The following is a 15,088-nucleotide window of genomic DNA, read 5'->3' on the forward strand; positions in this document are numbered from 1 at the left end:
ATGGAGCTGTGGAAGTCGATTCGAAAAAACATCCATCCAGAGGACTAATTTACACATACCAAGATAGGAGGTATAATTATCTACAACTATTACGCAATATAGACCCTTACATTAGAGGAATTTACGTGGAGAAACTATCCTTCGATGCAAGTCGCTACAATCCCAAACTAATAGCGAGTGACTTTAGCGCATGAGCAGAAGAATGGAGAAGCAAAGAAACCTATGTAAAAGAAAAAATACTGCTGGAGACATTCTCGCGCTTGAATGTGATACTTGCGAAAACTGGAATCCCAAATACCACCCTGAAAGTGGCAGCCAGAACAGCACCAGGTATGCTGCCCAAGTTTTCACGGCATACCTTAGAGAAGGAGAATTCCCTGAGCAGTTGATTCGGCAAAAGCTGATACTCCAAACCCAGATAAACAATTGGGTGGCCCCTCCTCATATAGACCGATGTGTTTGTTCAATACCAGTGGCAAACTATTATATTTGAACGAGTAATATACAACAAACTGCTCGCTATTGCGAATAAGGAACGAGACCTTTCTGACGAGCAATATGGATTTCGTAAAGCGATATTAACCGTCGAAGCAATCAGAGTGGTGACTCCCCTCGGACTAGGACTACAATACAAGATGGCTAATGCTGCGCGGTGGTGGCTCTCGATGTAAAAATGCGTTCAACATTGCAAAATGGACGAAAATCGTAGAGGACCTAACCAAAATATGTTACAGGCTCCAAAATACAATGTACGTACTGTTGCTGAATTTGTCCTTGGTAGAAGATTGTATTGCGGCTCGGACGATGGACTGAAATTATTTCCGAAAACCTGCGGGGTGCCACAGGGTTCTGACCTAAGTTCATTACTGTGGTTAATTTTATGCGATGTAGTGTTGGAGCTACACTTTCCTAACAGCGTAAGAACCGTTGGCTTTGCGAATGATATCGGAATTACAATGAATACCAAGATACCAAGATCTACGCAGTTTCCACTAAAAATAGATCACCACCACGTTAGCAGGCAAGACGCTTCTTCAAGCTTTGAATCTGTTTCTATTACGTCAAACTTATTTGTAAATAGTTGTATTTACGCCCTAGACGTATGGGTCAAATATTCATGTGGTCTTACTAAGGATAATAAAAAGTTTTTTATATATGCAATCCAAAATATTACAATATTATTAAATTTTTGAAATGATTCGCAGGGAGCCTGCCCTGATGGCATGTACTATGAGCAATCAACGAGTCGGTGCCGGAAAATACCCTGTGGTGGTTCGGTCGTTTTCACAGATTTAGTAAGTATCCTTTAATAATATCTAATTCCTCAGAAATATCACAGCTTTACCTTAATCCTGATACACCCTTTCAGACCAGAAGATGTACCAACAATTTCCGAGGAGTAAAAGCTCACCCGAAATACAAGCAATACTACTACATATGCAAACCACGTTCAGTTGTTTTCATCAAATGCCCGGAGGATCAAGTAATTGTTTTATATAAATTCAGAATATTTATCTGCTTAATCAAATAATATAAAGATTTTTAACTCTACGATTAGCCACTGTGCATACCCAGTGAATCGCAAGAAAACGGAAAAGAAACTTGAAGATAAGTTGCCTGATTGCAAAACCAATGGTAAGGGAATGTTTCAACCACTCCTGAATACATTTGGAAATGGTTACGCAAGTTTATTTCACTTCTCAAAGGTCGCTTCCCTGTAGCTTCCAACTGTTCAATTTTCTACCTCTGTGAGTCAAATGGAAAAAAGCTTGTGAGGAAGCTGCTGCAATGTCCAAAGAACACGGTGTACAGCCCAAACACACAACGATGCTCTTGCACCCACAAATGTATCCCCACAGAGGTATAGTTCCTATCATACAAAATTGCTTTTCTTAAAGGAGCCTATGATACTCCATTCACGTTTGATCCGGTTCTAGATCAATCCAGACGACTATTTTGATGATTACGATGAGGAAACGTTCCCACCCTGCAAGCGTCCAGGACGTTTCAGATCGCCAACAGATTGCTCTTTGTACTATACATGCAGTGCGAAGACATATGGGAAGTTCTATCAAACGAGGTATAGGTGAGTACTACATATATTATTTTCTGTTAAGTGGCAAAGTTCCTAAAATTATGCACGACCCCATTAAGGTACTTTCACTTTAGGTCCTTTGCAACTGTATGATTTACAAACGAGTTTCTGGAGCAGATTCCAAGTCAGCTTGGTCTAGTATTGTACGTAGAACTACCAGGGCCAGGGCCTTCTCATAGAAGTCCTCGACCCAATTGGCAGTTGTTTTTCACAAGCCAAATTTTTCAGTAACATATCGTTCGCCACAGACAGAAATGGGGGTCCAGACTAAAAGTTGGATGTGCATATAAGAACCTCCCAACCATGCTCCTGGAACTTCTGGACTATTACGAACGATACATGTTGCTTGTTGTTGTCCTAACCCAACACTCTCCTATTGACTATAGTTGGCCGCTTCTTGGCAATTGCTCCTTTGAGACGGCCCAATTGCTGATAATACAAGCGCAAATTAGAAATTCGCTTAGGGAAGTAGATGCCAGTCCCAGGAAACATACTACTAAACTTTCATGGCCGTCAATCCTGGCTTGGTCACCATTTGCAGCAGCTTACCACTATAGCCCTTGTCTTTTAACGATTTGGTATCAATTGGACTTATTAGAATAGGCAATGTTCAAAGGGCTATCCTAGTTGGTCGAAGTTGACTATGAGGGGAGAGATTGACCAAAAACTTAAAAATTGCCAAAATTGACCGCGAAGCTCAACTGAAGTATCTCGCACTCTAGCGTGGCTAGGGAATGTGACAAGGAGGCACTTTTGGACACTTCAGTATTTCACGTAACTAATGCATAGGGCCGCCCAGGAACCGTGGAAAACAAGAAACCAGAGAACAGACTCACGATGTATCACATCCTCAATCTATGCTTACCCTGACTGAAATCTTCAAGAGGCACACCATTGCTTGGTATTGTACTGTAAAGGGCTGATCCTGAAATGGATTCCTGCGGTATTTCCGAAGTAAACGACAGGAAATAAGTCCATTAGACTTCAAATTTTGGAAGTGCCCGAATTGTGCGTTCAAGTAATCCATTAGATTTCAAAAAGTCGCGTGTTCCCCTCCCCCCCCCCCCTCAATAAACATGTATTCAAAAATGGCACCACAACCATTCGGGAATCCTCAACCTAGCCCTACCTGCGGAGGTGACATCAGCCAAAGAAATCCTTCAGGAGTAGATTTAACTCGGTTTACGATGGGTCTGACATACGTTAAGCTGAGAGACGCATAATTTAACTTGGAGTTAACAGCAAAAACTAGTCCAAGGTTTGGGGATTATCGGAATCGTAGGTTTGGGTGAAAAAGAGCTTCAGACATTTATTGACCTTCTTCCAATCACTCAAACAGATACCATGACCCTTGGAAAGTCTTGGACACAATCAAATTGGTTCCAGAACCTCTTCAAATCCAGATTCAACCTACATGTTGCGTGGATCAATTCCCAGAAAGTCGGAACGTTTTATTGTCGCCCAACAGGAAAGACTAGATTGATATCCAAAAAAATTCAAAGCGTAATCCCCAAAGAAAATAAGGCTCCGCGCGAATCATGAAGAGGAAAAATATCTGCTCTGAAGCTCGTAGCACCCCAGTCGATTGCCCTCCAAGTACCTAGTAACATTGCTGCTCTTAACTTCGACTCCGACACGTTCTAGACTGCAAGAAGTTCTTAATTCTTCTTCCTGAGGTCTATGATCTCCTGGAAATCGGGAAACTGCAAAGTTTTTTAAAAATTCATAATGTATTGAACTCCCACTAATCCACGAGAGGAAAGTACACTCCGATCACAGCTACCGACTTGCCTTCATTATTTCAACATTTGACAGGTTGGAGCAGGCCTTCCGGCAAGGATTCAACTTTCTCCATTTGGTTGCATGAACACTTACAGCTTCACCGTTCAAAGCAGGCTTGACAGGGAATGGTCTGAGACGAAATGGTCCCAACGTTGTGGAGCTTGATCCTTGGTGAGCCAATCTGTCAGGTGTCCCATTACCTGTGATATTGGAATGCCCTGACACCCACATCAGAAATGTGTTCAGTCGGCCAAGTTTCAAAAGTAACTGACCCTAATTGGCTTGCTGCGGTCTTCCTATGTAGATTCGAATGGTACCAGACATGATGTTAATAAAATGATGAATATGTCATTTTTTCGAGAAGACCCACCAGTTACATAATTGCGTCTAACCCATCCGGTTAAGATTTTTAACTCTGAGACACCAAAAGAGTTGGCAATTTTTCGTCTATTTTTCTTTTTCCATAATTATGGCAGAGTATGTCCTCTCTATTGCAAATTGGCAAGCACTAAGCCAGGAATTTCTGCAGCTGGAATCCCATCCCTGATACTGTAGATATAGTGTAGCTGCCTTTCCTAACAACCCTAAGGAAAAGACTAGTTCAGCCTTCCTAGCGTTGAGTAGGAGTCTCTAACAGAGGCACCAACTGTGAATTCAATTGAACCAGCGGCAACCGTCTGTGTCCGCCAAATCGCTGATATTTATTGTGGCTAGGCCATCCGCTAATGCTAGAGTAAAGACCTTTGTATCCATTATCAACCAGATCAATCACATGCGAATGGGACTCAGCTGAAGGCATTTTGGATGCCCATGAATACCGCTAAGATATATCTCCTATCAGATATGATATTCTCAATTTTTACAGAAAGCCCATGGAGTCCTGTCTGCCTTGCTAGCTTGCCTGCAGTGAAGCGGTCGCCTAGAAATGTATACAGTTCAAAACCATGGTTTTTCATTTCTTCATCGCTTTCCGTATACCTCCCGCTCCGTAAACCTAGATTACTCAACTTTGTGTGTATCAAGTCTCCTTAATAACGATTTGCCTATTTGATGTCCTTCTTCAAAGCTTTCTGGGCCTCCTTGTATCAATTGCAACCACTTCCAATTTCAGAGCTTTTTGCCAAATCCGAGTTCCATGGGAGTGTTACATCCTTCTTTAGAATGCTGAGCGAACAGCTCTCTTCGAAAGCTTATCGTATACTTTCAACATTATCTGGAATATCTTCTACATCCTGGCAATGGATCTGAAGCGCCCCGCTCCTCCGCCCACCACCCTCCCAAGGATAGTAACTCTGCCGATCAGACCTAATTTGTACGTCGCGCAGCCTGTCTTCCGCGGATTCCGAAATGGGATTCTTGAACATTGATTCATGCCCATTTTGAAATCAATGCTTCTATAATCTGAAAGCATGATAGCATTCAATACTCGCCACTCCCCGACAAGAGGATACCACCGTGATATCGATGACTTCACACCTAAGTTGAGAGTCTGCAATCCGGTTCCTACGAGATGTTCTGATAATCTGGATCCTCTCATGTTGATATTAGAACTTCCCCAGTAGATGTAGTAGGCGTTAATATGCCTTTATTTAGCTTGTTAACCTTTTGTAGCTAATTTGACCGCCACCGTCACATAGATCGTTGACCAAGATAGCCTCATGGACTCTTGAAAACACCATGCAAAAAAATGGGCACTTCCTTAGCACTTCCCTTAGTGTTCAATTCACCATGACGTCGGAAGTTTAAGCTTCTATTTTGCCCACTCTGAATTGTATAGTTGCAGACTGCCTGTCTGCCCCCCCCCCCCCTCCCCATATCTTCTTAATAGGTTCAAAAACGCCGATAGTAAGGAAAGCTTTCCTCCTTCTTTGTTGCATAAGAGCTTCACATCTCATAACCTGACCGATTAGTGTCGTGGTACCGACGACATCCTTCGACCTCATTAATTTTGGATGTTATTGCCGGCCGAGCCCTTTTTGCTGTCTTATGGGTTCGCAAATTAGGATCATTAGAGAGCCGGTGGTGCTCCGGTTTGTCTTTAGCTGCAGATGCCCCAGGGGCGAGCGCTTACCGGTGATAAGATTTTGGCCTCAGCAGATGGTACTGCTGCTGGTAATTGCAGTTTTCCCAAAGTCGGTTTGCCTGGAACCAACCGCTTACCGGTAATAAGCCTTTGGTTTCAGCAGGTGGCTCCGACTGGAGTCCAGATTCAGGAGTGCTGATAGAAGTGCCCTGCTTCGACTAGCCCGTTAAGAACTGGATCCGATTAAATTGATAGTCTGGAGGTTGGATTGCTATGATCGAGATTTGATTTTATTTTTTGCTTTTATATTTAGTTATTTACTATTTTACGATAGACTGCCATGGCCTCTTGCTGGGGAAAGTAAGTCAATCTCGACAGAGCCATTTTATCCAAAACAAAGGTGGTTGCCTGATGCTTGAAGTTATTCATTGGCGGGCACATCTTAACTGTTGTCATCATCCAACTTTTCTTCGGCTTGGGGTATGATCACCGCTCAGTTTAACTTTTTCCTTTGGTTAACCGAACAATTTTCCTTACTAATCTCCCTAGTCACGACAAAGTATGCAATCATAGAAGAAGAGGAAATAGAAAAGTTAAGCCTTAAACCAAAAAAATATTATAGAAAGCTATCGGAGCCCCTAACGAAACCTTCCGAACGCCAACTTTCAACGTAGTGGTCAGAACTGCTAAAATTCCTAAGAAGATTTCATAATTACCATAGATCCTCATTGCCCTCAATGGTTGGTTAACAACTGCTCAACGGTGAAGGTAGTATAGTCGCTGCCATCATACATAATACGTTATCCATTCAAAGAAAACGGTCATTCCTTTCCCCAGCCACCTAACCCTGCGCATCAATTTTTTTTTTTCTGTTTTTCAAAGAGATCATACGCATGCTCTCGTATTCAAAACAGTTCAGGATAATCCTCGATTTATTCGTAGTTCAGCTAAAATTTTTAAAAATGCCATCCATTGCTGCTACCTTTAAGGTGCGTGGCTGTTAACACAGAAGAATCATTTACTGCTTAATTACCCTATGGTTAGCCTTAATCAAATTCACCTTAAAACTAAAATAATCTGAGTGAGCCCGATCATGCACTCCTAGCCTCTAGCTCTAAACTACTTCGTGCGAAAATTCTAAATAGTTTTCTTTCTTCCATCCCTATAGATGCCCCGCTGGAACTTTATACGACATCGAAAAGGAGAAATGTTGTAACAGGAACCAAGTCAAATGCGAATATATTACAATAGAAGACCTCATTGAAGAATATATTCGAACCCATAAAAATAATACAACTGAAGAGAATAACGAATCCATTGAATATACAGATTTTCCACAGGCGACAACCGTAACATACGAAAGGGAAAATCCCACAACACCGGTAGCTGTTCCAACTACTGAAAGGAAGGAACAAGAGACAACCACAACACCGGAACCTACTACAACAATCAAAGAGAAGGATGCCTACTATATAACGTCCAGTCCATACTACCCAAGTGTTGACGAAGACTCCACTATCAGTACTCGTGGAATTCCTGAAACTACAACTGAAACTCAAACTATATTGAATTCGAAAACAACAGAAGTTAGCGTAACTGAACCTACTACTTACCTTCCTTTCTCCACGATTAACATTCCGTCAGAAACAGAATCAAGTGAAATTGGAGAATATTCAGACTGGACAACTACTAATGCAATATTCCCAGCCACTACTACAGAAACACAAACCACATCAGACTCAAAAACCACAGAAACTGAAACAACCGATTCTTTACTCTTTTCCACAACGACTGAGCTCCCACTTCAGACCGATTCAACAGAAACTGCAAAAGACCTAGAAACAACCACTTCAGATGAAATGTCCCGAACAACTGTTACTATTGCAGAAACAACATCAAAAATGCCGGCAACTCCAGAACCTGACAGCGAAGAAGATTTACCTTTATCATCGGATGCTCCTTTCCAAATATCGAATAAAACCACAACATCAACAGGTTGGTCAGATGACTCCCCTCAAAATCCAACATTTGCCGATTCCGAGTCATCAGAGGACAGCAGCGAAAAACCGTCAACTTCGGAATCTGATTCAATTGAAAGTGAAGAAAGCAGTGAAGAAGAGCCAGAAACTATCGAGACAACAGATGCAACTACGAACGTTCACCAAGATTCATCAACAACGCCTCCTTCAACGTTGCCTCCAGAATCGACAGAGGCTTCAACAACTCAGGATTATACACCTCACCGGTCATCGACAGAAAGTGCAACAATTTTCGAAGAACCATCAGAAGCAACATTATCCTCACCAGGATCTTCAGAAGTTCCTACAGAAGCGACTACATATTCAATGGGAGATTCGTCTACCAAAACTTCGTCAACAGACGCTACGCTTCCCCAAATGAATGAAACTACAATTTCACCGGACGAATATTCTGCTGCAACTTATAGCACACCTCAACCCTCGGCAGAAACCCAGGAACCCGAAATGGAAACTACCCCAATATTCAAAGAGACTGGGGAGACAACAATCCTCTCCTCAGAATCGACGGAGCTGCCTGTTGAATCGACAACCAATCCCATAGAGAATTCATCAACGCAAGAAGCAACGAAATTTACCACACTACCTCAAACAAGTGAATCCACAACAATAGCCAACGAGCATTCTTCCTCAGAAACTACTCCCGTGTTCAACGAAACTTTGGAAACAACAACATTCAGTCCATCGCAATCTCCTGACCACTTCGCAGAATCTACCCCACAATCAACAGACAGTTCATCAACGGTAACCTTACCGACGGAAACTATACCTGAAATAGACGAAACCTCAACCCCAGACGACGAGTATCGTTCTTCAACTATTGACATCCATCAACCATCAACAGGAACTCAGGAACCTACAATGGAAACCAGCCCAATGTTCGAAGCAACTTCGGAAACAACTTTGAAGGTTTCGAAATCTTCGCCACAACCCACGGAATCCACAATGTATCCGGTGGACAGTTCATCAATGGAAACTTCATCGACGGAAACAATACTTCCTCAAATTGGCAAGGACACTACTCCAGCCGGAGAGTATCCTTCTTCAACGTATAGCACCTATCAATCATCAACGGAAGCTCGACAGCCGTCAGTGGAAACTACACCAATATTTGAAAGTACTGTAGCAACGACATTGAAGTCAACAGAATCCTCAGAAGATACCATATATCCGGAGAACAGTTCATCAACAGAAACTTTATCCTCAGAAACTATGCTTCCCCATATTAGCGAATCTACTACTCCTGTCGAAGAAACTACCCCAATATTTGAAGATACTTTAGAAACGACGTTACTCCCATCACAACCAACAGAAATAGCCACGGAATCTACCACGTATCCGGTGCAAAGTCCGTCCACTGAAACATCAGAAAATATACCTTCTCATATGGAGGAGACCACAACTCCGGCCAGCGAATATCCGTCTTCAACTCATAGCACTTATCAGTCATCAACGGAACGTGAACAGTCATCGACGGAAATTACTCCAACATTCGAAGAAACTTCGGAGACAACGTTACCTCCTTCAGCATCCTCCGAACTACCCCCGAAATCTACTACATACCCAACGGAGAGCTTATCTACCGAAACTTCATCCAGTAATACATTCCCGGAAACAGACGAGAACACAACCCCAGAAACGGAATATTCGTCTTCAACTGATAGCAAAGGGGAATCCTCAGGGGAAACTACCCCAGCGTCCACAATAACGCTGGAAACGACGTTAACGCCCTCACAACATCCAGAAATAACTACGGAATCTACAACATATCCAATGGAAACTTCTTCGACGGAGTCATTGCCGACAGACACTGAGGTTCCTCAAATAGGCGGAAGCACAACTCCAGCCGAAGCAGAAGATAACACTACATCAACTAGCGTGGAATATGCATCAACCACAGAATTTACCTCAGCTAAAGTCTATGGTACCACAATTAATGACAATGAAAAGTTCACTACTGAAGTGGGGCCTGAATCATCTACAGTGTATGATTCAAGTACTGCTCTCAACGTTGAACCTTCGACTACTGACTCGGACACCATTGACTCCACCGCCACTGAATCGCCCACCGCTGAACCTTCCACCGTTAAATTTGCAACCCCTGAATCTACCACAAATGAATTTACTACTTCTGAATACTCAACTGCTGGAATTGCCGAGAACGAACTTACCACCGAAATTGCCACTACTAGGCTAACCACTACTGAATCTGCAACCACCGTCGCGACTGCAAAACCTTGTAACAATTCATCCTTAGATTTCACCGGTGACAAAAGCGTGGAAACTCTGTCAATCCGCATAAGCAAACCGCTAAAGTTGCTGGTCCACTTTGCACCGAAATTCAACTGCAATGATTGTTTTAAAAGTGAGTATTTTTCTAATCTGTACTAAAGACGTCAAATCAGCATCATCATGCTTCCTTCTCTTTATACCTTCTTCCCAGACCGGAACTAAGGGCATCTGGTCGCATTATTCCGGCCTTACTTTTTTCTAAAGCTTTGCTTATTAAGTAAAATATTACCTTAGATAAAAACGTCCTTTTGACAGTAAATCCTTCAAGCAAAACAAATCCTTACCCAGTAGTCACCCCCGATTTATCAATTTGACAGTTTTCAAAACATACATGATGCCCAACCTTACTTCTGAAACGGAAGTCGACCTAAACCTACAAGGACAAAAGCTGCAGTTTATATATTTCAACATAATACTGGCCTCTTTAATGAGTTAAGGTGGTCTCTAACAAGTGATAGAATCCTTTTAATCCACTTATATTGGTGGCAAAAACAGGGTACGTCACTTAGGGCATTTGAATTGTTGTCATGCTTTTCATTTCGGAAGCCATAGATTACTTTTCTAAAAGGGCGTTCTTAGAATGAAGCGTTGCAAGCTTCGTGACATAACTCGCTCAGAGATCTTTAAGTATGGCCATAAAGACTAATGAGAGACCATAAAGATTAGAGCCGGGAAAACTACAAAATCTAAGAACAATCAGTTATTGTCAAATACAAAAACGTCCACTAGTTTCAGTCTCTGGATAGAAATGAAGGCTCTAGTACTCGTATACCCCATCAAAGACTGTCACACAACGAACCTTCTTTGTCATACCTACTGTACACAAATTCCCCCTTCATAAAGTAGAGTATAACAACCAGAAGCCATCTTCGATGATCTTTACCAAACTACACACCATCACGTTGTCCAGTACCTCTTGTCCCCCCCTCCTCCCTGCTTCGGCAGTAACAAAAATTTGTATTTTTTTCACAGAGTTGCAATGATTTTATGCTTCTAAGGGTTCTTCCAAAAAACATCTTAAGCCATCTTTTGCTGAATCTGTATGCTCAGCAGATGGTCATACAAGACATTCTAGAATTGTAGACCTAGCATAGATCTTTGTGGTACTCCATCGGTCACTACATGCTAGTTTATGCAAATCTTTGTGACGCAAAAAGCTTCGTATTTTCGAAATCGTACACAGTATTTTGCTCAATAATTCTTAGGGACAATAAGCCAATAAGCCAACATACCATTGGTGTACCCCATTATGCAAAATTTATTGTAATGTTAAGGTAGTAATTTGTTATCCCATCAGCTGTGTAACTTACCTCCTGTGTACCTTGTAATAGGGATCTGCACGCAAAGCACTCCACGAGTTTCCCCAAGCTGTCAGTGACTAGATAGGGCGTATGATGTGGGCTGCCGATTGCTGGGTACTTTATTTGAATGACCTTTTTTCGCCCTAGCCTAGCAGATTTCTCCTAGAAAGCGACCAGTTTCCATTTTCCATATGGTAATTACATCGAGATCCCTCCATCCCATAGCCATTTCGTTAACCAACTTCTTTTTCCTGTCTCAGGATGGAAAAAAGGTATTTCTGGTTTTCAAAATTTCGTTGCGTCAATGACCCCTTGAATATTCGAGTTACCGCTTAAGTTCCAAATATCCTCCGCCATGATAATTGCATCGAGATCCCTCCATCTCATAGCCATGTCGTCAACCAGCTTCCTTCCATTGGCTTCTTTTCCAAGAAACTTTTTATACTCTCTAAGTTGTTAACCGTCATTCTTCCTGTCTCTTTTTGAACACTAGGACTCTTCTTTTTGGATTCTCTTACGCTTGACCCACATAACTTATGATTTCGAACTACTACTACTAATCATCTCTCGTGGTCTGCTTCCTTGAAGTTAATAACTATATCCAATAAAAGGTCAATTCTTCCTTCGTCAATGCATCCTACTAATCGTCTATTGTGCTCTAGGTATTACTTCCCCATTACTACGTAACTAGTGGAATAATCCACTACGTACTGTTGCAAGTGTTTCAAAAACCAGACCCTACTCACTCTCTCCCTAAAGCTAAGAACATTAGAATCCTGAGAGTTGACTGATACCTTAGGCTGCTGTAACCAGATATCCATGAACCCAGCCTATTTTCTTAACGATTTCGCCATCTCTTCACACCCGTCTGTATGACCACCGACATTTTTTAGAACTCTCTAACTACTGTACTATTTCCATTGGTAAGCGTATGACCCCATCTTGACATTTTTATGGTTGACCTATGTCCACTTTAAGATTTGCCTACAAAAAAATTGATTCTATTCCAAGAAAAAGGGGATGTTCAAATGTGTGCTTAGATAAAACATTCATGTTCACCTAAATTGGAATAATTATATTTCTAGTCCTAACCATCACCTATTAGAGAATAATCATCTGTCCTTTATCCAGATACTTCAATTCTCAGAGCCACATACGTAAATGTTTATTTCTCGTTCCTCTCTATACACAATATTCATCATCATCATCATCAACGGCGCAACAACCGGTATACGGTCTAGGCCTGCCTTAATAAGGAACTCCAGACATCCCGATTTTGCGCCGAGGTCCACAAATTCGATATCCCTAAAAGCTCTCTGGCGTCCTGACCTACGCCATCGCTCCATCTCAGGCAGGGTCTGCCTCGTCTTCTTTTTCTACCATAGATATTGCCCTTATAGACTTTCCCACCTGGATCATCCTCATCCATACGGATTAAGTGACCCGCCCGCCGTAACCTATTCAGCCGGATTTTATCCCGAACTTGGCATCGTCGTCCATCCTCATCTAAGGGGCCAAAAATCCTTCGGAGTATTCTTCTCCCGAACGCGGCCAAGAGTTCGCAATATTGAATTATTAATACATGCCAATGATCGTATGCGTTCTTAGCCATATCTTCAGATAAGATTCTCAGAGTTTAGGATATAGAAGCTCGACCAGCATCTCCCTCCTTCTAGAATACTGTAACGCGCCTCTGAATTTTGCGGTAATTCTCGGCTGCAATTTTTGATAAATGCCTCATCTAGTCTCTGTGAAACTAAGAGATCTTCCTCTTCTTTTTAATTTTTCTATAATATTTAGAGGATCTTTCTCCCTATCACTTATCGGAACAGATAGGTTCTAATTGATCTACCCACCAGATTAAGTCAGTCAAACCCGTCATGAAAAATTTTTGTATTGACCGCCTCTAAGGAAGCTGAGGAAGAATCGAGAACGTAGTTACTCACTAATCAGAAAAAGATGACCGAATCTGTGTTCCAATTCTACCAAAATATCGTAGACCCTTCCCATTTTAACTTTATATAATATTTAGGTAATTGTCACAATCTTCATGTTACCCCACCAATTGTTGAAATAATTCTTGATCGCAGGAAGGAGCCCTGCAACAAGGCTGAAGACTTTTTCAGCTTCCCTGTTCTGATCCTGCTAAAACCATCCCGTACGAAGGTAATATAATTTTCAAAAATTTATTCGTTTCACTAACTCACACTTCGATACAGATAGAAGATAGGAAGCGCTATGTTAGGAATCAACATTCCCAATAAACGCGCAATTGTTATTAGTGGGGGCTCAGTTTCGCTTCACATTAATGAAGGCAAGGCGAAGTAGATGGTGGCAATGTTTCAGCACCCCTAGGACTTCCTGAGACGGCGGTACTCCTTTTCTACTGTTCTGCGTTAAGTCTATTGGCGCAACAGACTAGTCGGCCAGTGGATTCCATTGCATTGTCGCCCCTTCTAGATGTGTGACCTATCCACTACCACTTCCACCTTCTGATCACAGTGCGCACGAGTGCCAGGCCTGTGCAGCGACCATGTACAAAGCGGACTCAGATAGTAGATCGCAGACAGTTCGCGGAGGTGGAGCCTTCGAGTAGCAATAGTGCTACTCCCATATAGCAGCACAGGAAGAACATTAGCACGGAACAGTCTCAACTTGATCTTGGTATTAAGATAACGAAAACGAAAGCGGATCTAGCGCAGGGGAGGGGTGGGTTTACGGAGAAATACCATAGCCAATTGAACTCCTCTATGTCTTCAAGCCAGTATGAAGAACCGTATCGATAACAAGAAGGAATGATATCTGTGCAAGATGCGGTAAAAAAGTAGTATAGGTCCCAAGGCGAAACATATATTGGTATCCACGATGGAGTATAAAACCTGGGAAACGCTTATTGAACCAACATCAACAGCTCTACTACCCTTGTAGGTGGTACAAGTACTGATCGCTGGGAGTTCCTACTTAATGAAAAACTGTGGATGGAGAAGGATGAAGGCGAGTCTCCCCCGCTTAAAAACGAGACAAATTGTACCAACTGCTCCTCCAGGTTAAGCATTGGGTAGGGCTAACAGCCCTATACAGAAAACCGATGTTACGAAGCCACGGAAGGAGCCTCGGACAGGATGGACTTTAAAACGACGATCCCGAGTACGAAAGTGGAATAACGATTTGCACAATTTCTCATGGAATGTACGGTCCCTCAGCAGCTAGCCGATACCTTTCCCAATATAAGGCTGATGTAACATCGTTACAAAAGATGCGCTGGACAGAACCGGTTTCCTAGAGAGTAGCTTTCTTAGACAACCAAGAAATGAAAACTGCTATCATCGACTTTGAAAATATAAACGACCCGCTATTCACTCTGCGCTTACGAGGCAAATTTAGAAATATAAGCCTAATTAACGTTCACGCCCCTACAGCAAAGACTGCAGAGTCGGAGAAGGATACCTTCTACGAGGCAGTCGAACGGACCCTCGAAACTCGTTCCAGGTATGATATCAAAATCATACTTGGAGTTTTCAACAGTCAAGTAGGAACGGAACCCGTATTCAGGCAATAC

The 15,088-nt window shown here is 42.2% G+C and overlaps 1 protein-coding gene across 1 annotated transcript; it reads left to right on the forward strand.

The window, feature by feature from the left end:
• The first annotated feature begins 692 nt into the window (after nucleotides 1-692).
• LOC119647120 (flocculation protein FLO11-like) lies at nucleotides 693-10,133 on the forward strand. The gene is made up of 6 exons (XM_038047906.1): nucleotides 693-749; nucleotides 1,206-1,295; nucleotides 1,370-1,483; nucleotides 1,938-2,086; nucleotides 7,069-9,853; nucleotides 9,900-10,133. Exons 1-6 carry the CDS (start codon nucleotides 693-695, stop codon nucleotides 10,131-10,133), a joined length of 3,429 nt encoding a protein of 1,142 aa, XP_037903834.1.
• Nucleotides 10,134-15,088: the final 4,955 nt, after the last annotated feature.

This window comes from Hermetia illucens, chromosome 1, assembly GCF_905115235.1.
Source record: "Hermetia illucens chromosome 1, iHerIll2.2.curated.20191125, whole genome shotgun sequence".
Classification (NCBI taxonomy): Eukaryota; Metazoa; Arthropoda; class Insecta; order Diptera; family Stratiomyidae; genus Hermetia; species Hermetia illucens.